Raw genomic sequence first — 23,029 nt, 5'->3', positions numbered from 1 at the left:
CTGTCCAGGAAATATTTTTATGTGTGATGCACCTTCCTGTTAAAAAGTTATGAAATTTGGCCAGATGACAATAATGTGTACAAAGGGCCTTTTCTAGAAAGAGCACTGAGCAATGAAACTTGTGTCAGTAGCTCAGAGTTCCAGCTCAAAAGCAGAAATACTTTCTGTTAGTCTTGTTGTAGTTAGTTTTTTCACTCTTTGCTCTTTGGGGCCGAATCCCAAATAAGCACACAGAGACTTATTCTTACTTATGAATACTTGATCTTAACTTGGCTTGTTTCTAGCCAGCTTTTCTTAACTTAAACTATCCCATCTACCTTTTGCCCCTGGGCTTTTACCTTTCTGTATGCTATATACCTTTCTCTTTTTCTTACTCCATGGCTTTCTGTGTAGCTGGGTGGTTGGCCCTTGGAGTCCTCCTCCTCTCGCTCCTAGATCTTTCTTTCTTCCTAGATTTCTCCTATTTATTATCTCTGCCAGCCAGTCCTATCTCTCTCTCTCTCTCCTGCCTAGCTATTGGCTGTTCAGTTCTTCATTAGACCACCAGGTGTTTTAGATAGGCAAAGTAACACAGCTTCACAGAGTTAAACACAAGCGACGTAACAGAATGGAACACATCTTTGTATTATTAAACAAATATTCCATAGCATAAAAGAGTGTAAGGCATTTTAAACTAATATTCCACAACATCTTGTCCCTGGTCAGCCTTGGGAGAATGTCTAGATTCATAGCTCAGTACATGAAGTGTCTGTGGATCACAGCACTTGTTTAATACAATTAGCAGTGTGTGCAGAAGCAGGAACATTTGCTGCTGTGTGTAGTGAAGCATTATGAAGAGATCTGGCTAAATGACCTTGCACCTGGCTTGTTCCTCCCGAGTCTTATCATGGTCATTGCTGTGAAGAAGTAGTGGGTTGTGATGAGGAGATGGAGAGTGGGGATGTGGGTATCTATCTGCCTGCAGCTGAAGAGTGCATGGTTCCAGTGAGGTCAGGTGGAGGAGCTCTGTATTGTGAACAAGGCTACCAGCTCCTTCCAGCCCAAAGGCAGCTGCACCTAATGAAAGGAGCCTTTAATAAGGGGTGATTAACATGGGCTCCTCTAAGGGTATTTGGGGCTCTTTTAATTTTCTGTAACCTCTTGTTACCATAATGTTTGGCAAGGGAGCACAAACCTTGAGAAGTTTTGTAAAAAATACCCTTTGTGGAAGCCCTGGTTTGCCCTTGTCTGCCTGGATTAGTTTGAAAATAACCACTTGGCTAGTGCATACCTCTTTGTCTGGTCATCTCAAAGCGTTTCTCTAGGTTGCCTTACTGTATATCTTCATTTAATTAGGCAAATACCACTTCAAGGTGAGAGAGAAAAGGAGTTTGTAATAAATTGGATGTAGATTTGGACTAAGTTTTTCAAGGTAACAGCAATATGGACTTTTTGAAATACTTGATCAAATACATTTAACCACACTAACTTAACCATAATTCTACTTAACCCTAATCAATCTCGTATTGTAATACTCACTAACCAATCAATATGTACCAAGGAAGTGTAAATTTATTAAGCCTGAGGCCATGTAGAGCTAATGAACATCAATGACTTTTTCTCCCTTTGATAAAGAGTAAGAGTCAGCAGGAGTTGAGAAAACATGAGACCATGTCCATGTTCTCTCTCTGTCTCTGTCTCTGTCTCTGTTTCTGTCTCTCTGTCTCTCTCTGTCTCTGTCTCTGTCTCTCTCTCTCTCTCTCCCTCTCGCTCACCATGTTGAATTTGTTTCCCAAAGAAAGAAATGGGAAGTGGTGGTAGCTGACATGGAGAGCAGTCCTAGGAGAGGATGACAGATCTGAACTCCCTCTGTGTACAGGTTGGTGGTGACTGTCACCACCAGCTCCAACTAGGCCTTAAGGGAAAGTTGCAAAATTCACAAGTTAAATAGCTTCCTCCTTCCCTCTGTCCTTCCCTTCCTTCCTTCTTGACTCCCCTTCTTTATCCCTTTTCCATCTGTTTTTCCTTCTTCTTTTTCCCTTTTCTCTACTGTGTTAATACACCTAGCCCTTCATATCTATGAGTTCTGCCTTCATGGAGTCAGTCAACTGCACACTGAAAGTATTTGAGAAAAACAAATGTGTTTATACGCACAGCTCCAGACTCTTCCTTTATCCTGAGTCCTCACACCATGTGACCATGACAGAGCATTTACATTGTATTAGTTTTTGGAAGTGATCTGAGACAAATTAAAGCGTGTGGAGGAGTGGTGAGTGGGTTATGTAAAAGTGCTATTCCATTTTATATAAGGGATTTGAGTGTGAATTTTAAATTAGTCCCCATAAATACCAAAGGACAGTTGTATTTATTTCCCCAGTTCATTGGGTTCCAGGGCGACGTAGAGATGTATGTGAGCTGGATTCTCACACAGCTGGCCTAGTACCTTTGTCTTCTCCATTCTATTCATCCGATTGGCTTAGGAAGGAAATGCTTTGAATGAGTGATGCAGGGCTTCCCAGACCCCACTTGTGGGCTGTCACATGTCCCCTCCTGCAGCTACCCTTTGCATGGTCAGTGCACCCCACAGGCACTGAAAAAAGTCACTCATTAGAGATCATCAAATAATAAGTTCTCCTGTGATCAAGAACACAGAACTTGCTCCAAAAGCAGTATTTACATTAGAGCTTTCTTTTATTAAAAACAATTTTCCTAGCTAGCTACTGTTGTCTTCTATCCCTACTCATTGGCTGTAGGCACATTTTTTTTTTCTTTATTTCTTTCCTATTTGGACTACAAGAAACATTTGGCTCAAGGCAAGGTTTTACAAACATTTGGTTTTACAACCGTTCAGTGTTTAAGGAGTCCTTTCTGGATGGTGTTGCTAGCTTATTTCTAGCTGAGTAATTATTATTATTATTTTTTTGCCCCTTTCAAACTTGTATCAGTAGATCTGTTCACAAAGGGAGAAACATTGGCCATCTACGGTAAACATCCCTGAGAAGAGTTGCTGGTGCCATGGTAGAGGACTCTGATTTCAGGTTTGCTGACCTCTATTAGTTGCCATAGTGATGAGCTGAGCTCTGCTTAATAGAGCTTTACCAAAATAAAGACAATCAATAGCTTTTGAAGGCTAATGTTTATGTTGGTGGCTCCTAATAGGAGATATCAAAATTAAATGTAGTTATATGAATGTCTCCAGCGATAGAATTGAAGTTAGATGATGTTAACGTGTGGAAACAGGTATTAAAAAATGACCTAATTCAGAAGATGAACACACTCAGCAGCTTTTTTTGAACACCTAGAATCCTTTGTGAGGATACAGAAAAATAGTGATCCTTGTAGAACGGATGGGGATGTTCTTTTACAACAGCAGATTTCAAAAGTCACAAGGACTTGGTTAAGGCGTTCTGAAGCCAAGTTGTTAGAGAACACTTTTAGCACCCATTGAAGAATACTCCAGGCCAAGCTTTCTTCATGTAACCACTAATCATCCCATGTAACCGCTAATGATCCCAGAGGAGTCTGGGAATATACAAGGTACTGGTGGCCAGTTAAGATTTGCTGTGGAAGCATAAGAGCCTGGTCTGTGCTTGTGAGCCTTTTACTAACTGAGAGCTGATGGCAGCTGCTGGAACTAAGAACAAACCCCTAGGAACACCCTGAGGAGGAGTCTGATGTTTTTACTTTTAAAACTATTAATTTTCAAAGGTTTCTCATATATATATTTGCCATATCATGAATGAAATGCAAGTATCATTAATGCACTAAGCTCCCTGGTTTTGACAATAAAAAGGAAGACATCTGAGTGGCAGCATAATTCACAAAGCCCACTGTCAGCCATTTATTTGGACTCTAAAGTACAGGTGGATGGTCCCTGGACCTTTCCTGGCTGGACAGAGTCAACTCTGTGTGTGGGGGGAATGCAGTTACCTCAAGGTACAGCATGAGAGGGAGGCAACCCATAATCACGTAGGACTTCTCTTTCTGCAGAAGTTTGGGATGATCTTACTGGTGTTTGATAACTCACATCTCCCCAATTCCGTTGCAACAATCAGTCAAGTACATCTCGAGGCTTATTAAAAAGAAAATTAAGGGCTGGAGAGATGGCTCCGTGGTTAAGAGTGCATAACACTTTTCCAGAGGACCTGGGTTCAGATCGCATCACCCACACTGGACAGTTTACAACTGTCTGTGACTCCAGTTCAGGTGTCCCCCCCCACCACCACCATTTTCTGGCCTCCACAGGCAACTGCATGCATATGGTGCACGTTTGGTGCATACAGGCACACACACATACATATAAATATACATAAATACAAGTTTTGAAAAGCAAAACAAGCAACAGAAATCAGCACTGCTGGAGAGAAGACATACCTATAAAATTGAAGAGGCAATCCTCAGCCAGCCAAAAGGAAACAAACAGCATACCAGTTTCAAGGGGGTGGGACAAGTGAACTGCTTAACTACAAAGTATCTGTCATCATGAATCTTTTATGTGTCACAGTTTTTGTAAATTTAAAAGAAAAATCTGAAGTGCAAGATGAACTTTCCATTAAAAAGATGGCTGCAAATAATTATATCTTTTCCCTTATGTGTATGTGTGTGTGGAATGCATATGTGTATGTATGCTTGTTCAAATGCGCGCGCGCGCGTGCGTGTGCGTGCGTGTGCATGCGTGTGTGTGTGTGTGTGTGTGTGTGTGTGTGTGTGTGTGTGAAGGCTAGGGGTTGGTATCTGGTGTCTTCTTTGGTCAGTCTCCACTTTATATATTAAGGCAGGGTCTCTCACTGAACTCAGACCTTGGTCACTTGCCTAGTTTAGTTAGGCAGCCTGCTGCTCCAAGGAAGATCTTGTCTCTGTCCCTTAATTCTGGGGTTATCAGCGGGCAGGCTTCCATGCCCTCTCAGCTTCTACATGGGTTCTGAGCTTTGTTCCTTACACTTGGCAGGGAGGGTTTGGCCTACTAAGCCATCTCCCCTGGCCCTAATTATGTCTGTCTCTTACTTGGTTTCAGTGACCACATTGAGGTTTCTATGGGAGAGATCTTACCTACCAGGGATAAAACTAGTCAAACACTCAGTGACCCTGATGGTTGCTTGAGTCCTCCTTACTGAGGACCTGCTATGTGTCAGACACTGTTGCAAGCACTGGTGATTCAGTCAGGAGTGCCGCAGGCAGCTTCCTCCTCATCCTCAGAGAGAATCAGATAATAGATGGATGAGCTAATGGCCTGACAGCCATGTGGTGATATTTGCCCAGAAGGGAAGCATAGCAAGGTTCCAGCAAGTGAGTGGAAACCAGGAAGAAATTCTTAAAATCTTTCAAACTTAAAAAAAAAATTAAATTTTGAGATGATTAAATTATGTAGCCAAGACTGGTCTTGAGTTTTCATTCCCGCTGTGTCTGGAAGAGCAGGTTGTTGCTCTGGGCCCAACTGCATGAAGGTACTTTTTGGTAGGGCCTGATTTTCATCCTTCTTGCTCCATTGTATATTGACACAGTGCCTCCTCAGAATAAAAGTTCGACCATATCTTGAAACCTCACTACAGCTTCCTCATAAAAACAAAATCCTTACTCTTTCTCTTAGCCACACAAGGTTTCCCCTTAAATCTTTGATCCCATGTCCTTGTCTCCTCCCTTGCAGTCCAGGACATGCTTCTGAACTGATACACAGGTGCCCACCTCTGGGTCCCTTGCACTGGTTTTCCCCCATGCTGGCACCATGCATCCCTACCTGCCATTCAGTCTTGCTTTGTTGCATTGTCTCCATCAGAGAGGCCTGCTAGGACCAGGCAGTCAGGAGTGACATCTTGCTGTCACATTGTCTTCTCCGCTGATTCATCCTCATAGCATGTATCCCTCTTCCACTCAATGCTACCAGCCCTCTGCTCAGCTGTCTGCATCTGTGAGCGTACATGTGCTTGGTGTGGTGATATTGTGTTCTCCAAAATACTGTGCACCCTAATACACTTACCTGGGGTCAGAGAACAGAACAGCCGCTAGATACAGAGGCCGGAAAATGGTGGCACACATGCCTTTAATCCTATCACTTGGGAGGCAGAGATCCATTCAGATTTCTGTGAGTTCAAAGCCACACTGTAAACAGCCAGGCATGATGCCTTACGCCTTTAATCCCAGGAAGTGATGGCAGGAGACAGAAAGGTATATAAGGTGTGAGGACCAGGAAGTAGAGCCTGGCTAAGCTTTCAGGCTTTGAGCAGCAGTCCAGCTGAGACCCATTCAGATGAGGACAAAGAGGCTTCCAGTTTGAGGAAACAGTGGCAAGGTGAGGTGGCTATGGCTTGTTTTGCTTCTCTGATCTTCCAGCATTCACTCCAATACCTGGCTCCAGGTTTGTTTTTTATTAATAAGACCTCTTAAGATTCCTGCTCCAGGTTGGAGAGCAGGGATTGAGCTCTTCACTCACCATTTTATTTTCAGCACTGGGAATAATAGCAACATAGTCCAAGAGCCTGATGATGATTTATGAAATGAATGAACGGATGGATGGATAGATTTGCCTTAAAGGACAAGACTGTGGAAGAACAAACAGGAAAAATCAAAGCATCAAATATTTTGGGGATTTAAAAAATCTTCCAAGCCAATGCTTTTTCGTGATCCCACCCCTGCCTCCCATTGCCGTGGTAAGAGCTGCAGTCACCTCTCACTTTCTTGCTTATCTTTGCTTGCACCATGGCCTTTGCCACTGAACTTAAATCCACACTTTCATGGCTGGCGTATTCTAGGTGAGGAATTTTGGTGACTGCACTTGGAATTTCCAATATATATACATATTAGTACTTTTAAACTATTTTCTTCAACTTACATACAAAGTATTGAATGGCCTTCACTGTGAAATTTTCACACAGATATGTCATTATACCTTTGGCACATGCCTGTACTTCCAGGACTGGTGAGATGGGAGCTGGAGGATCAACAGTTCAAGCTCATCTGTGGCTACATAGTTTCAGGCTAACCTGGGCTATGTGAACCCTGTCTCCCCCAAAAAGTAAAATAATCTTTGGTTTTAGAGTTACTACAACATTCTCAAATATTTACTACAAACAAATTCTAACAATACAGAAAATACTTAAAAAAAAAAAAGGAAGAAAATTTCAAAAACGCTTAGTGATGGCACACACCTTTAATCCCAGCACTTGGGAGGCAGAACCAGGCAAATCTCTGTGAGTTCGAGGCCAGCCTGGTCTACAGAGTGAGTTCCAGGACAGGCTCCAAAACTACACAGAGAAACCCTGTCTTGAAAAACCAAAAAAAAAAAAAAAAAAAGTTTTACATGAGTTGATTTATGACTTCTTGATTTTCTTTCTCTCTCTCTCTCTCCCTCTTTCCTTTCTCTCTTTCCTTCTTTCTTCCTTTCCTTTCTTTGTAAACTGCAGTATCGCCGAATACCCCCAGACTGGGCCCCACAGAGCTGACGGTTGTTATCACTGTGCCTGTTTGCCTGCTCTCCATAGCGGCCATGCTGACAATATGGGCATGCCAGGACCGCCAGTGCACATACAGAAAGACCAAGAGACACAACGTGGAGGAACCTCTGGCAGAGTACAGCCTGGTAAACGCGGGAAAAACACTCAAAGATTTGATTTACGATGCCACTGCCTCCGGTTCAGGCTCTGGTATGTGTATGCTTTCAGTCAGAAAACACTTGTTCAAAAATCAACGAACAATCTTTTTGCTCAAAATGTCCAGTGTGAACTCATCAGCTAAAGTGCTCAATGAGGTACATAATGAATAAACTCATGAACAGAAACCTCTTTAGGGATTACAAGCAAATCGTCTACAGTAGCAGATTTCCATACAGGTCTTCAAAAGGCCTTCAGGGTTGGCTGTATGTTCACACATTCTCTCCTTTACTCTGCTCCTCCCCCATTTAATTTAGTTTTAGATTCTCCTTTATCTCATCACAACACTACATTCCATTTCCCTGTCCTCTTTTCTTTTTAAAGACAGGCAGACATGCACGCTCACGCAAACACATACACAACACACACACACACACACACACACACACACACACACACACACACACCCCACAGAGGGGAGCATGGAGTTGGGTGGGGAAGAGTTGGGGGAGGAGAAAAACATGATTAAAATATATTGTATGAATAATTTAAAAAGTCCTACTTTTTTTTTTTTTTTTAAAAAGCATTGTCATGATAGTCTTCTCAGTTGTCCGCTGCAGCTTTCTGGGGTCCGAGTTCTTTTTTGGCTTTTGTGTTGTCCTCTACCTCCTCCCATGGTCAGAGCTGTCACTGCTGCTTTCTCCAGCTGTTTAATAGAAGCAGACGAGTTAGGGGTGTTGGATTTTAAGTCCACGAGATATAGGGAAATGTGTTAGTTAAGAACACAGTGTTCCTTGTGGATGTTTGTTTGTGGTCACAGTGGCCTTCTGGATCTGGAGGCACCCACACCCCCAGATGTGCTTTCAAAGCTAACAAGGAGTTGCCGTGGAATTAACTCAACATTATATTCTGGAAGCCCGGAAATGGGAATCTGAAGGAAGCTCACGGCTTTCCTAGCTGGCTCCTGTGGCTCAAGGTTATCTAGTCACCATTATCATAATGTTACCACCACCTTTTCTTCTTTAATGGATTTAGATGGCTGATGAAGAGGTTAGTTCCAAGAGCCAGACTGCATCATGGCATAGAAGAGCCTTTTTCATAGCACAAAACATTTCAGGGAGTAGCGGCAGAGCAGGATTTCCCTGCAGTTACAAGGACTCCTCTCTCCCCATCTGAATTTCTAGAGACTCTTGGTACTTGGCTTTGCAAAAATATGACCAAGAGGACACCCAGACAAGCCATTTCAGAAGCTCCTACATCTCTTCTTGCTTTAGAGGGATCATTAGTGCCATTTCATTATTCCAAATGGGGTTGGATGGTGGTACCTGTGTATTCTCGGTAGTAAGGATGCTACAGTGGGAACCTCCCATGTTAGAGACTAACTAACCCTGGGCTATGGAGCAAAATCTTGCCTTGAAAAACATGAAAGGAAAGGAAGCAAAACAAAACACACAGCTTTGAGGAACTCTCCCACTGGTGGGTGTGAGTAGCACCCAGGCAGACACAGTTAACAGAGGCAGGTTGGGAAACAACATCACATTCATATGGTTACCCATATCTAATAGGAAGCACTCTGGATATACCAGAAAGGACCACAGTTTTGCTGACCAGAAAAGTCTAATGGTCCAGGTTGTCACTGTAACATCAGGTGAGATGTTTTTACAAAGGAAACCATGAAAGAAAAATCCTGAAATTACAAGCATTTAAAGTTGTAATCCAAATTATGTCACTATGTAGAAGGCTTATCTTTAAAGCAATATTCTTCTGTATTTAAACTCAGCTTCTTGGGATATTATATGTTGAGACCTACTATATCCCAAAATTTTGAGTACTGCCAACATTCTAGGTACAACGATTTATGCTTAATTTCTAGAAATATATTTCTTTATCATTCTCAAAGGACTGAACAACCTTCTACTTATTACCCACAGAAATATTTTCATTCACTTGATGATATTAGGTCCTATCCTAGTTAGTCTTTATTGTCAATTTGACACAACCTAGAGTCATCTGAAGGGACAAACTTCAGCTGAATGATTGCCTGGGTCATGTTGGCCCGTGGGTGTGTTTATAGGGGAATTATCTGGATTGCTAAGTGGTGGAGGAGGGCACAGCCCACTGTAGGTGGTACCAGCCATGGGCAGATGGTCTTGGGCTGTACAAGAAAGCTAGATGAGAACAGCAAAGAGAGTTTTGCAGCAAGCAATGTTTCTCCCTAGTTCCTGCCTCCAGCTTCCTGCCTTGATTTCCTACCCTGACTGCCCTCAATGATGAACTGTGATCTGCAGTGTAAGACAAATAAATCATTTCCTCCCCCATGGTGATTTTGGTCATGGTGTTTATATGTTATCCTACTCTCTAAGTGTACTGAATCTGACGAAGGGTTTCTCCTCCATGTAAAAATAATACAAATTAATACACAGAAAACTAGATATTTAATTTAAGAAAGGAGTAATGAGCTGGCAAGATGGCTTACTGGGTAAAGGTCCTTGCCACCGAGACTGAAGACCTGAGTTCATTTCTAAGGACCCACATGATAGAAGGAGAGAGCCAACCCCTATAGGTTGTTCTTTGACCACACACTCCTTATGGTGCTCTCCCCCCCCACACAAATAAATGCTGCTACATTTTTTTTTTTTTTAAATAAGCATCATGAGCAGAACATGAAAACCAAAATTTTGACCTGTGGCACAGACCTAGGTTAGTATAGTTCTTATCCCTCATCAAGGAAGCATTTTTTTCAGCAGATGGAGACCATTACAAAGAGCTATAACTATTCAAAACCCACAAGTAACTGATGCCAGGGTGCTCAGCTCCAGGGCATACATCTCTAACACAACTCCTACACCCAAGGCTCAGGGAACATCACAGAAGATGAGGAGGAAAGACTGTGAGAGCCAGAGGACCAGGAAGTCTTCTATGAGATTGTGTCTCCTAGAAATGACAGGGAAATTTCATATATGATACCTCAACTACATGTCTGCCTGAACAAGATCTGAACAAGGACAATACCAATAAACATGTTAATGTGGAAGGGGAAAGAAATCTCATGGAGCCTCCAATCTCATGGGACCCCATGCTTAGACAAGCATCAAATGGACTCCTTGGGTTGTGTATATATATATATATATATGTTATATGCATATATTTATATTAAACATGTAACAAAAAATTAAAGTAAAATTCATGTTAAATGTTTTAATGTTTTTATTTTTATTTTATTTTATTTTTTGGTTTTTCGAGACAGGGTTTCTCTGTGTAGCTTTGTGCCTTTTCTGGAGCTCACGTGGTAGCCCAGGTTGGCCTCGAACTCACAGAGATCTACCTGGCTCTGCCTCCCGAGTGCTGGGATTAAAGGCATGCACCACCACCGCCCGGCCATGTTTTAATGTTTTTAAAAGTGCATCTTTGAACATGAATATGAATCTGTTGGCTTCTGGATTCTTCCTTTTGAGATTGTACTAAGACATTTTGTGGAAGGAAGAAGAAAACCATGCCCAGGGCCAGATAATTTCTTTTTATTTTTGCTGTGAAGATTAAACCCAGGTCTTACACATCACAAGCTGGGAAAGTGTTCTTTTTCTGAGCTACATACCTAGGCTTTTTATGTGTGTGGTTGGGGGAGGGGAGTCACTAACTTGTCCAGGCTAGCCCTGCCTTAGCATTCCAAATAGTTGAGGATACAGGCCTGCATCACCCCAGGTTTTGCTCCTGAATACATTTTCTTAAGGACACATTCAAACAAGCTTTAGGCATTTTTGTCTCTGTAAAGCCAGTTTGTTTGGCGGTAACCCCTAGCTAAAAGCACATGCCTTTAATCATCAGAGAACAGGTTTACCTTCGACAACGCTTCTGCTACAATAGCTCGCCCGTGGGGAGGACACTGGACCAGTCTGCTTTCTTCCTGCCTGTCTCAATTGGCTGGTGACCTTGAATCTGAGGGAGCTTTGTCAGATATTGAAAAACCCTGATTACGAAGCTTAGCCCTGACCAGGTCAGGGACAAATTTCAAAGAGATGGAGAGCCTGCAAAGTGAAAATAAATGATGTTTTATTGGACCGAGCTTGAGAGTGGGCTCTGTCTCAGGCAGCTTTCACCAAAGTAGAAAGCCTGCTTCTTTGTCTTTACGGTGGAACGTTCTGACAGATGGGGACACAAGCCAGACATCGGCTTCTATAATCCCTAGAGAAAAGATTAAAATGAACTCATGGCAAGAGGCAAAGTTTCTGTTCAAATGCAGCCTGAAGCTGTGTAGCACAAAATTACTCAGGTTCACTTTGTTCTTGGCTTCAGAAGGTACTGAGGCAGCTGAGCAGTATTTCCCCGGCTCACCCCACTGGTCCCCTTACATGATGTGATGTCCTTTGTCTGCCAATTGGGTGTTGCATTAACTGCAGTGTGAAAACACCATCTTACTGGTTTCTTTCTTTTTTGGTCAGTGATGATGTGGGGAGGGTGACACTGAGATTTGAGTGTTTGTATCACTTTGGGCCAAAAACATTGATGGAAGCCTACAAAGAGAACTGTGGCTATTTGTTGTTGGATGTCCTCCTTCCCACAGAGAGGAACCCAGGTCTATCCTCGTATGGGGGACAAAGCACTCTGGGTCAGCCTTCGGCAGCATCAGACTCTCCTCAAGTCTCATTATTGCCAGGCTCCAATGTTCTCATCGATACATGATGAGGTTGAACCAGATGGTTCCAAAAGAACTTTCGGACTGTGGGGCTTGGTGACTAATTGTTGAGGCTCATACCAGTAAATTTATATAGTCTGTGCCTATTTACCATTGTGGGTGGTTCTCCTGGAGATGAGAACATCTGGTTCATTCTTAGATCAGAGGACAATGCCCCCAAGAAGCCACATATGGCATTGCTTTCTCAGCTACCCGAGGACAGTGATAATAACCCAGTTGGCATTCTAGAATACACTTGTAGCCTCTTTAACTATTTACTTTCTAACAATACAATTATAGGAATAACAAAGCCTTCTCATGGACCTAATGTTGAAAATACAGCAAATGAGAAGGAAGAATATTATAACTCACTCTGATTCCACCAAGTGGTTCAGTCTTTTGTCTACGCAGTTTGAAAAGCTACACACTCATATAGATAAAATTTGCTACACTGTTCTCATTTAACATCGTAGCAGAGTAGATTCCAGTGTCATTGGAATACACTTTATTAGCAGCAGCATCAGTGTTAATCTTAGATGATCCATGCTGATGTTTCTGTAAGATTGAGGGTGACCATTATTGATCATGCATTATGCCCGGTACAGTGCTAACTGCTTAACCCCCTTATTAACTCTCAGACTGTCCCATTTCCAAGAGAATGGTGCTAAAGCTCACGGAAGTTAAGTAACCTGACCATGGTGACTGGATGTTGTAGCTGAAATTGGAGCCTAGGTCTTTACTTACCTGTGCTTGTGTATCTACACCATATTTCACAATTGTCTTCTTACTTGGAAGGTTTCCTTTTTGTTGAATATTGATTACAACAATGTATTTGATACTTTTACATAGATTCTCTACATTTTGAGTTAATTCTGTAGAATAGAATTTTAGAAGTAGAGTCACTATTTTAAAAATGGCATCTTTAGTCCCAACACATGGGAGGCAAAGGCAGGCAGTTCTCTGTGAGTATGAAACTACATTTGTCCATATAGTGAGTTCCAGGGAAGCCAGGGATACATAGTAAGACCCTGTCACAAAACAACCACAACAAAAAATTTCAAGTATTTTACATATCCATAAAACAGGTTTTTCTTGAATTTATTTATTTCACAGACAACATATTCTTACTATAACATGCTTATCTTACTCAGTCATTAAACTTGCTTCCTTACATGCACATTTTAATTTTGATTTGAAAAAAAAATCCACATTTTTTTTCCTTTCACAGTAGTACAGGAGCTATGCATTTTATTTTGAGTGTTAGCCATGCATGTTTTTCCTTTGAGTCTTTAGTAATCGGACTGGCTTTATGGGAAATTCAGGGGATTTGCCATAATTCTTAGAAAGCAGATATCTGCAGTAGCAGGCTGTGTTCAGAAAGCTTTGTTTGTGGATAAGAGAAGAGAAATGAATAATTTAGGACATTTTATAGGTCATGCCTTGTCATTAAAGTTTGTTGTATTGATGTGTATTTCGTCGACTTTAATACAATTACTAAGGTGCTTAGGTGTTTGCTTTTTATGTAATAGTGACCATCACTGTGACTTTTTGTTTGGTCTGCCTCTCCCTGGACTAGGTCTGCCTCTTTTGGTGCAAAGAACGATTGCAAGGACTATTGTACTTCAAGAAATAGTAGGAAAAGGTCGATTTGGGGAAGTGTGGCATGGAAGATGGTGTGGGGAAGATGTGGCTGTGAAAATATTCTCCTCCAGAGATGAAAGATCTTGGTTTCGGGAGGCAGAAATTTATCAGACAGTGATGTTGAGACATGAGAACATCCTTGGCTTCATTGCAGCTGACAACAAAGGTAAGGTTGCTCTCACTGTGGTCAGCAAGAAAAATGTCAGATAGAGGGGAGCCATTACATTGACTCCAGAAAGCACACACAAGTCTATCTTCTTCATCAAGAGAATTCTCTTCTCTTTTCCAACAAGTAAATGCCGGTAACCAAGCAGTGAAGGGCAGCAGCAAACAGTCAGTGCGGATTCCTGATTATGCAGTGAAGCCTATGTTTCAAAATATTAGATAACTGGTACTGGGCAGGAACCAGCCATCTGCAACTGGAGCCAGTCCTCAGGAAACCTACTGGCCTACTTATCCTGTCTTTAGTCACCCTGGGTCATGCAAACATCTAGAGGCATTTTGGCCTGTGGAGGGTATTTGGGTGTGCTGCAGTGGGACAGTATTAGAATTTCCAGTGGTTGCTGTTTACCAGCTGGGATGAAATCTGTGTCACAGGCGTTGTGTGACAGTTTTCAGCATACGTCCCCTCCAGACTGAGAGAACGGGGCAGGATATTGGTAGCAGAGTTTTCTTTCATTGTCAACTTGACTGTGCCTCAGAATGTGAAGTTTAACCCTGACAGATGAGTAATTGTTGGTTGCCTTAGTGTCCCAGAACAAAACAGATCATCTATCTGGTATTTAAAGTCGGTACTCTTAAAATATTGCACATGTGCTGGGATAGGGAGGAAGGGATGCAGTTAGGGGATTATCTCCTTCCCTTTCCTCCTCCTACAATGCTTTGGCCCATTTGCTGTACAACAAAAGGGAAATGCAGACAGGAGTGAGGAAACTTAGTCCAGCCAGGTTGGAAATTAGAACTTTAATCAGCATCTATGAAGAATGCCAATGAAGCCACAGTTACAATCTCACCAAAAAGCACACAAAAAAGGGTAAACTAAATATCTATCAATTTTACACATCTACTATTGCCTAGGAAATTAAAATAAAATTAGTTTTGTCTAATAGTAACATTATCATGATTTTATTTATTATTAATTAGATGACAAAGGAGAGGCTTAGCATTTACTGACCAGAATTATGCTTTTTAATTATGGTTTGTAAGGAAAGAGAGTAAAATTGAGATGATAATACTAATACAAATTACTACTACTACTACTACTACTACTACTACTACTACTAATGATAATAGTAACGATAGTACTGCTACTACTACTACTAATTATTATTATTATTTCATGTCTTTGGGTAGTTTCCCTGCATGTATGTCAGTGTCTAGTGCCCAGCAAGGCTAGAAGAAGTTGTTGGCTCCCCTAGAACTGGAGTTACAGATTATTGGGAGCCACCATTGTAGATGCTGGGAATTGAACCTAGTTCCTCTGGAAGAGCAGCCAGTGCTCTTAACTGCTAAGCCATCTCTCCAGTCCCTTTTTCCAAGTTCTTAAGGACATATACTTTAACACCATGTCCAGAGTTTTGAAAAAACAGACACTGTTCCAAGGTGAAGAACCACTTCCCCCTGCTAATCTTGAGCTGTGTTATTTCCTGGTAAGGTTAACCAGCAGTGGTATCAGCACAGTGGTGAGCAGCCACATAGCTTATCTTGAGGAACTATTTTAATCACAGTGCTTACTGGCTTACATACAAATCTGTCACAAAGAGACCATCTTTTATCTTTGTTTCCTTTGTTCTTATGTTATTTTATTTTATTATGTGCATGGGTGTTTTGTCTGCATGTATGTCTGTGTGAGTGTGTTGGATTACTTGAAGCTGGAGTTACAGTTGTGAGCTGCACTGTGGGTGCTGGGAATTGAACCTGGGTCCTCTGGAAGAGCATCCAGAGCTCTTAATGGCTGAGCCATCTTTCCAGGCTCTGTTTCCTTCTGCTTGACTGGATTTTCTCAGTCATATCCTTCCTTGTCAGTCACTTTGTATGAATACCAAATGGTCTCTAATATCACATTCATCTTCACAAATCCTTTATTCATGTAACATTTATAGTTTACATTGTAGCGGAGTGTCTAACAAAGACCTTGTTGTGAGAGAGCATAGCCAGGTGCAGGTGTCAGCAGGGAGAGTCTGAGGGTGAGGTTAGTGTGTGGTGGGTCATTAGCGAACTTTATACTATCCTGCCTTTGGTACGGCATGAAGCTTTCTTCCTGCCTGGTTGTGGAATTGAAATCGTTGGAGAACACACAGCTGCTGAACACACATCACCTGCCAGGAAAGCACCTAAGCAAAACGCTCACTGCCGAGTCCATTTGAGTCCCAGAACTGGCCAGGGCTGCCTATACCGTTGGAGATACTTGGTATAGAAAGCTACAACTAATTGTTGAAGTTCTGCTACATAGAGCAACTTTGGGCTAATTTCTCATCTGTTAAAAGTCTTTATAAAATGCTAGGTTTTTTGTTTAGATGGGTGTGCTATCTGAGAATACCTAGCCATCATATCATTGAACCTAGCTCTTTTAAAAAATGTTGGGAGCACATTATTTCCTATTTTTAAAGGCAAACATCATGGACATTGTTAGAACATTAGCACTCCTGTGGTAGTAATTTAGTTTGTGTAAATTTGTTATATTTATTGTTTTTATTAGCTTTCTGAAAAGCTTAAGAGTGATGGACAAGGCTGAGGCCAAATGTGCCTCTCAGAGTTGCTCCCACAATTCATTTTTCCAAAGTTTCCCATATGCTCTGATAATTCTCACCAGCAACTATTGATGAAAGCAAGCAGGCAAAGAGTTGCTCCTTTGTTATAACCACCTTCCACGACTTTCTGTTTCCATGGAAGCTTCCTCCATACCCACACCTTCAACAACTCATTGGGAACTGTTACACCTCTCCAGCTTCAGCTTCCTTGCTGAAAGAATTAACTTTGTTTCATAAATGGCACAGATGAACTCTAAATACTGTTGCTGTTAAAAGTGCTTGCTAGCTTTCTCAACATTAACAACAAATGACGTTTTCTCATTAGATAATGGAACTTGGACTCAGCTTTGGCTTGTATCAGAGTATCATGAACAGGGCTCCTTATATGACTATCTGAACAGAAACATAGTAACCGTGGCTGGGATGATCAAGCTGGCACTTTCCATAGCCAGTGGTCTGGCTCACCTACATATGGAGATCGTTGGTACTCAAGGTATGTATCTCCTTCCAGAAAGCTGCTCCTTGGATTGACTTCATTTTAGGTCTTTACAATCATCAAACACAGAGGAACAATGGAGATGCTTCATAAAAGTGAGGTTCTTGTTATGCTGCAAACAAGTTTCTCATACTCAGCACCACACATTATTCATGATGTATTTTTATCCCTGGTGGCTCCATCCATGCCATGAGTCTGTAGACCTAGAGGTCTTCTTTTGCTGGCAAAGGCTACATATTCACATACTGCAGATGGTATAAATGCTTGCTTTTGGTAATTAAAATGTGGTTGGGAAAGATAACATGACCACAACAGAATATTTGAGGGTAGGTGTGGGAAGCTGAGGCAGAAGGATGCCTGTGAGTTTGAAGCCATCCTGGGTTACATGTGAGTTCCATACTAGGCTGGAACTATCTCAAAAAGGTTAAAAAAAGAATATTTGAATATCCCTCTTGAAAGTCAAATAATATTCTCTGCTTTGCCAATTTACTGAGTTTACAGGAAACTGACTCTCAGAAGTCATTCGTCTAAACAGGCCACCCAGTTCATGAACCCTTTATACTCTTAAACATTGTTGAACTCCCCAAAGTTTTGGTAAATTTAGGTTATATTTATTAATCCATTCCATATTAAAAACTTTTCATTGAGAAATTAAAAAATTGTTTATTTCAAGAACTGTAATTATCCATTGAATATTAATGTGAATAACAGCTTCCAAATGTTTTACAACTTTTTTCTAATGCAATGTAGTGAAAATAGTGGTTTTGTTTTACATTTTAAAAAATAATTTTAGTATCCATCTTATTTTACACATGCTCTTTATCCCATTTGTCTCATTATATGGTTTTGGTTGAAGTAACTGGAGAAAGAAATAATGACATGAGCCAGATAGGTAGATATGTAGTAATTTTAAGGACCCTTATGAATCTTTTGTTCTTATTTGGGAATTGCTAGACTAGAGTAGTAAAATTTTGAGTTGTGTTTTATTAGAAAACATTTGCCCTCTTGTGGACCACACAAGTTCAGTAGTAACCTGAACTCATTTATTGAAAAGCTCGTTGTTAGTGACCACAACTGTCCCATGGTACTCTGCATGTTGGAACTGCCTGAGTATAAAGCAAGAGACTACCCTCACTTAGCTTGGAGTTTAGCCAGAAGACCGCATGTCTCTCCAAAGCAAACTGCTGCTCTGCTGGACTGAGGTACAGTCAGGGAAGATGTGTCTGAGGGGGAGACATTCGAGCTAAGCGACTTGCTTCAGAAGACTGTCTTCAGTAGGGGAAAAGATGAATACACTTTTCTTCTGTTTTGTAGGTAAGCCTGCTATTGCTCATCGAGATATAAAGTCAAAGAATATCTTAGTGAAAAAATGTGACACTTGTGCCATAGCCGACTTAGGGCTGGCTGTGAAACACGATTCAATCATGAACACTATAGACATACCCCAGAATCCCAAAGTGGGAACAAAGAGGTAAGATAACTTTCACTGGTAGCTTACTAGAGTTTATATGATTGGTCAAACACTGTGAGTGCCTATGGTGTGTATCCAAATATGAAGAACCTTAGGTCTAAAAAAACCAAGAAATCTTTGTAGAGACATTGAGAAGCCATAATGACTACAAAGTGGGAGAGTTGACTTTTGTCCTGGTGAACTAGCTATTGGAGTGCAGAGTCTAGTCCAGGGTAGTGGTGGAAGAGATGATGGCATGCCATGTTTATGTGACACCATTTCTGGATGTCTCTCCTGCAGAAAAGAGACCACCTCAGTCGTACATAGGAACTGAAGGGACTCTAGCCAGCTTGAGCACAGGAAACATGGTTCTGGCAGGCCTTGCCCTTCTCCCCCATTCTCTGGCCTTGCTAAAAACTGTTAGATGACATTCCTAAAGCTGGTCACCAAGGTCTGTCCCCTTATTTGGCTACTTCCTCCTCCCGAAGCTGATCACCATGATCCAGCTATCCAAGTATTGAGGTCCAGCAATCAAAAGCCTCCTTTGGCTCACCTAATTAACATGCCCAGTTAAAATTAAACACCTATCCTAACACGTGGTTTCCCCTTTACAAACCATAGTTTTCCTATTAATCACATCTGTCTCCTCTCTGTCCAGAGGCAGTCCTTTGTCCTCCAGGGCAAATATCCCTGCCCCCTCCCTTGTTCTCTTCTCCCTCATTCTTTTTGTCTCTTATTTCCTGCCCCTAATGGCCAAATTCCCATAACATAAATCTCCTTTGTGCTGAGAACTTGGCCTTGGGAGTCCTGAGCTGATACTAATCCTTTTAGGAACTCCAGCACTTTTATGCCTCATAGGTGAGCTACAAGTCATGTCTTGATGTATAGGCTGAGGTTTTAAAGAACACATGCAAAATCAATGTATTGGAGGAGATAGGTTAGGGACACTATATAATAAGACCATGTGTGTGATATGTGATAGTCAATTCCCTTAACACACAAAGATAGAGTGTATCAATTTATATCTTACCCAGAGCTGGACTTGTCCTTGGTGTCCCAGAATGATGCACTTGAGATAATATGCATTTGAACACAATTTTTACTTTCAAGGAACAGAAGATAATAAAGCTAGGGGGAAGCATGGAGTGATAAGGAGCACACTACACACAGCTGTGGCTATGACAGGCTCATCATCTGTCATGAACTTCTGGTGTGTTCATTGTTTTGACCAGCAGGTGGCTCCTTAGCTAGTCTTCTCTCTCTCCTTCACCTGAGTTCCATGCTTCAGGCTACTTTTTCATAATTCCAGATCTCTTGAGCTTGAAATCACAGCAATGAAAATATTTTCCTGAACTTGTTACAGCACTGGAGAACAGAGAATTTTTAAGGAGGTAGAGCTGGCCTCTTAGCCAGCTGAGATTTCGGGACAGTGCCTGCAAGCCATTTGCTGTCTGCAGTTAGACATGACTGAGGTCACAGAGACATTCCAGGGAAGCATGTTGAGAATGAGCAGTCCTAACGGACCCCTCTTCTTTTCTCAGTAAGGACACCCACCTGACTATTTCTGCATCAGGGGCCCTCAGGCAGGACTTGTGTGCTTGTTTCCTTAGGAGGAGTCCAACACTTTGAAAAGAACTCCAGAGTATTTATTCTGGGAAAACACCCAACTCTGTATGGGCCAGTTGGGCTCAGTCAGGTCCTGTGACTCCAGGACTTCTACCCTTAAGCTTTGTTCAAACAAGGCTATACTATTCTTGGCATAGTGTATAGCAGAATTCTTCATTCCGAGAAGGCATTTGTGGAAGAGCATCTAGCCTTCCTTGGGTTGGAGACTGAGCCCCCTGTGGTGAGTGAAGCCCACTGCTTGTCAGACAGGAACTTTCTGTGATGACAGTTTCTTGGGATGCTGAGCTCCATCTCTGTTCTTGAATGCTTTGCTCACTGACCTTCCCAGTTTATTCTTTCCAAGTACTAGGCTACTGGCGGTCTTGCTACAATGTAAAACCATGTGACCTTTAATTTCATTGAAAATGTTTAAGAATGATGGTTGAGTCAATAACTGTGGTTTTTAATTTCACCCTAGTATGGTATCTGAGCTGTACCTTTGAAGTTGATGTGAGCAATCTTAATTTATGTTTTGTATCACAATGCATTAAAATTGTGGTTTACTGGACCGAATCTCAATGTGCACATTTTTGAAGGTATATGGCTCCTGAAATGCTTGATGATACAATGAATGTGAGCATCTTTGAGTCCTTCAAGCGAGCTGACATCTATTCTGTGGGGCTGGTTTACTGGGAAATAGCTCGAAGGTGTTCGATTGGAGGTAAGATTTTGGAGATATCCTTTTGTTACCCTTCCCTAAACACTGAGTACAGGATGTGACTTTCTGTATTTTCCCGTTAGTACACTGGATTGTTTCTGAATAGTTAAGAGAATTCCTTTCAGTACTTTTTTTTTTTTTTCAGGACAGAAGTGAAGTGTCCTGTGGAGAGTGTGTGTGTGGGTATCTTTTGAATTCTGCTTAGATGTGGGTGACAGTTCTGATCATTCTGATGCCTGTAATGATTATCTTGAGTCCCTCGAAAATGATCTGATTGGAGTTTGCAAGCAGCTGGTATCCCTACTCTTATCCCAAAGAAGCTAAGTGACTTGCCAAGGGAGCAGGACTGGCAGCCTTCCCTTCCTCAGGCTTCCTCTTTTCTCTCTTGTGATGTAAATACAATACAGGGATGGATAAAAATGGAGTGGGGAAGTGAGTGATAGCTCACCTCTTGCCCTCTACTGCTCCCTGCAGCTTAGAAATTGGTAAGGGAACCCCTGCTAATGCAGTCTAATGAAATTGTTGCATCAGTGGAGAAAAAGTTAAATGCTCATATAAAGCTGTTTACCGAGTATTCTCTTGTGAGACACACTTAGGATGAAGCCTTCCTTGGTTTAGCAGTTTTGTGTGTGTGTGTGTGTGTGTGTGTGTGTGTGTGTGTGTGTGTGTCCTTATGCTATGGCAATGAGCTCATGTGGAGGTTAATGGACAACTTCTGAGATTGGATTTTCTCCTCCCACCCTGTGGGATCTGGAGATTGGATCACTTTGCCAGGCTTGGAAGCAGTACCTCATCGGCTGAGCCAGCAACCTAAAAATTTCAAACCCAAAATGCTGTTTTGATAGATAAATATACTTTATTTACAGTGCACTGATGTTATGCTATAAATATGGCAATTAGGGTTATTTTTGAACCATAAAATGATAATATATGAAAATAAAAGTCACAACATTTTTATTGGAGACATATTTACTTTATTTTGTATTGTTACAAAATTGTATACATTAATGCAGGATTTTAGGTATTACATATAATAACTATATTAATTTTACATTTTATAGAATTTGTTTTATATTATAAAATGTCATAACTTTACATAAATATTTAATTGAGTAATTTGAACTGAATCCTGCTTTATAGTAATATGTTATTTTAACAAAAGTGAGATTCCACTTTTCCAAGATATGATGTGTGCCTCGCAGAACAAAGTGTATTAATTTGAAATACACGTCACTATTGATTCTACATGTAGGAAAATTTATTTTGTAAATTTCTTGTAGGAATTGTTGAGGAGTACCAGTTGCCTTATTATGACATGGTGCCTTCAGATCCTTCAATAGAAGACATGAGGAAGGTTGTTTGTGACCAGAAGTTCCGACCAAATATCCCAAACCAGTGGCAAAGCTGTGAAGTAAGGCTGCTCTATCACCCTCCTGCATCCTCTTCCTCCTCCCTCTTCTTCTTCCCTCTCCACCTCCCTCTTCTCCCTCTCTTCCTCTTGTTCATCCACTGGAGGTCAACACAAGCTATGTTCTTATGTATTTCTTTCCATTTTACTCTTCAGATTAGTATCAGTGAGGATTTCCAGAGAATATGCAGTTCTTTCTTAACCCAGTTGCGTAATTCATTCCATGTATGGAGGGAAGCCTTCTTTTTAAATGTCTTTAGAGGGATTTTATTCTAGCAATGTTTATTTTAGCAGTATGTGTCCATGACACGAACCCCTGAAGCCCTGGTGGCTTCTGACAACAGGGCATTAGTGCTTCTCTGAAGTCCTCTGTGGCTCCAGTGATACAGTCTGGGACATATTCTTCACTGAGGTGGCTCAATAGTCATCCTCACTGCTCCTTGGTGTTGCCATCCCCATGCAGTTTCAGGTCTCTGTATCTGTCAAAGAGAGGAAACAGGGATGCATACACTGGCTTTTCAGTGTTTGGCACAAGGGATACACAGTTTCCATTCATGCCTTATAGAACCAGCCACATCATCCCACACACTGCAAGGGACTGGGTACTGAGGGATATGGGCCAAACCAATGGCTAACGAATATTGCAATCGATAACTTATGCCTAATCTCTAGCTGCCTGAAGCTTAACCCTCCTCATCAGAAAAGCCCCTCACCTTAGATCTTGTTA

General features: G+C 41.5%; 1 protein-coding gene across 1 annotated transcript in view; it reads left to right on the top strand.

Moving 5' to 3' along the window:
* Acvr1c (activin A receptor type 1C) overlaps nucleotides 1-23,029 on the top strand; it is a 46,176-nt gene that overhangs the window by 14,673 nt on the left and 8,474 nt on the right. Inside the window, exons 2-7 of the mRNA XM_036184914.1 lie at nucleotides 7,377-7,616; nucleotides 13,811-14,041; nucleotides 16,951-17,118; nucleotides 18,436-18,592; nucleotides 20,773-20,897; nucleotides 22,175-22,305. Of these exons, the coding sequence (XP_036040807.1) occupies nucleotides 7,377-7,616; nucleotides 13,811-14,041; nucleotides 16,951-17,118; nucleotides 18,436-18,592; nucleotides 20,773-20,897; nucleotides 22,175-22,305 (1,052 nt within the window). The remainder of the gene's footprint in view (nucleotides 1-7,376; nucleotides 7,617-13,810; nucleotides 14,042-16,950; nucleotides 17,119-18,435; nucleotides 18,593-20,772; nucleotides 20,898-22,174; nucleotides 22,306-23,029) is intronic.

The sequence above is a fragment of the Onychomys torridus genome, chromosome 4, assembly GCF_903995425.1.
Source record: "Onychomys torridus chromosome 4, mOncTor1.1, whole genome shotgun sequence".
Classification (NCBI taxonomy): domain Eukaryota; kingdom Metazoa; phylum Chordata; class Mammalia; order Rodentia; family Cricetidae; genus Onychomys; species Onychomys torridus.
The sequence above is the reverse complement of the archived record's forward strand: the minus strand, read 5'-3'. Positions and strand labels throughout refer to the sequence as shown.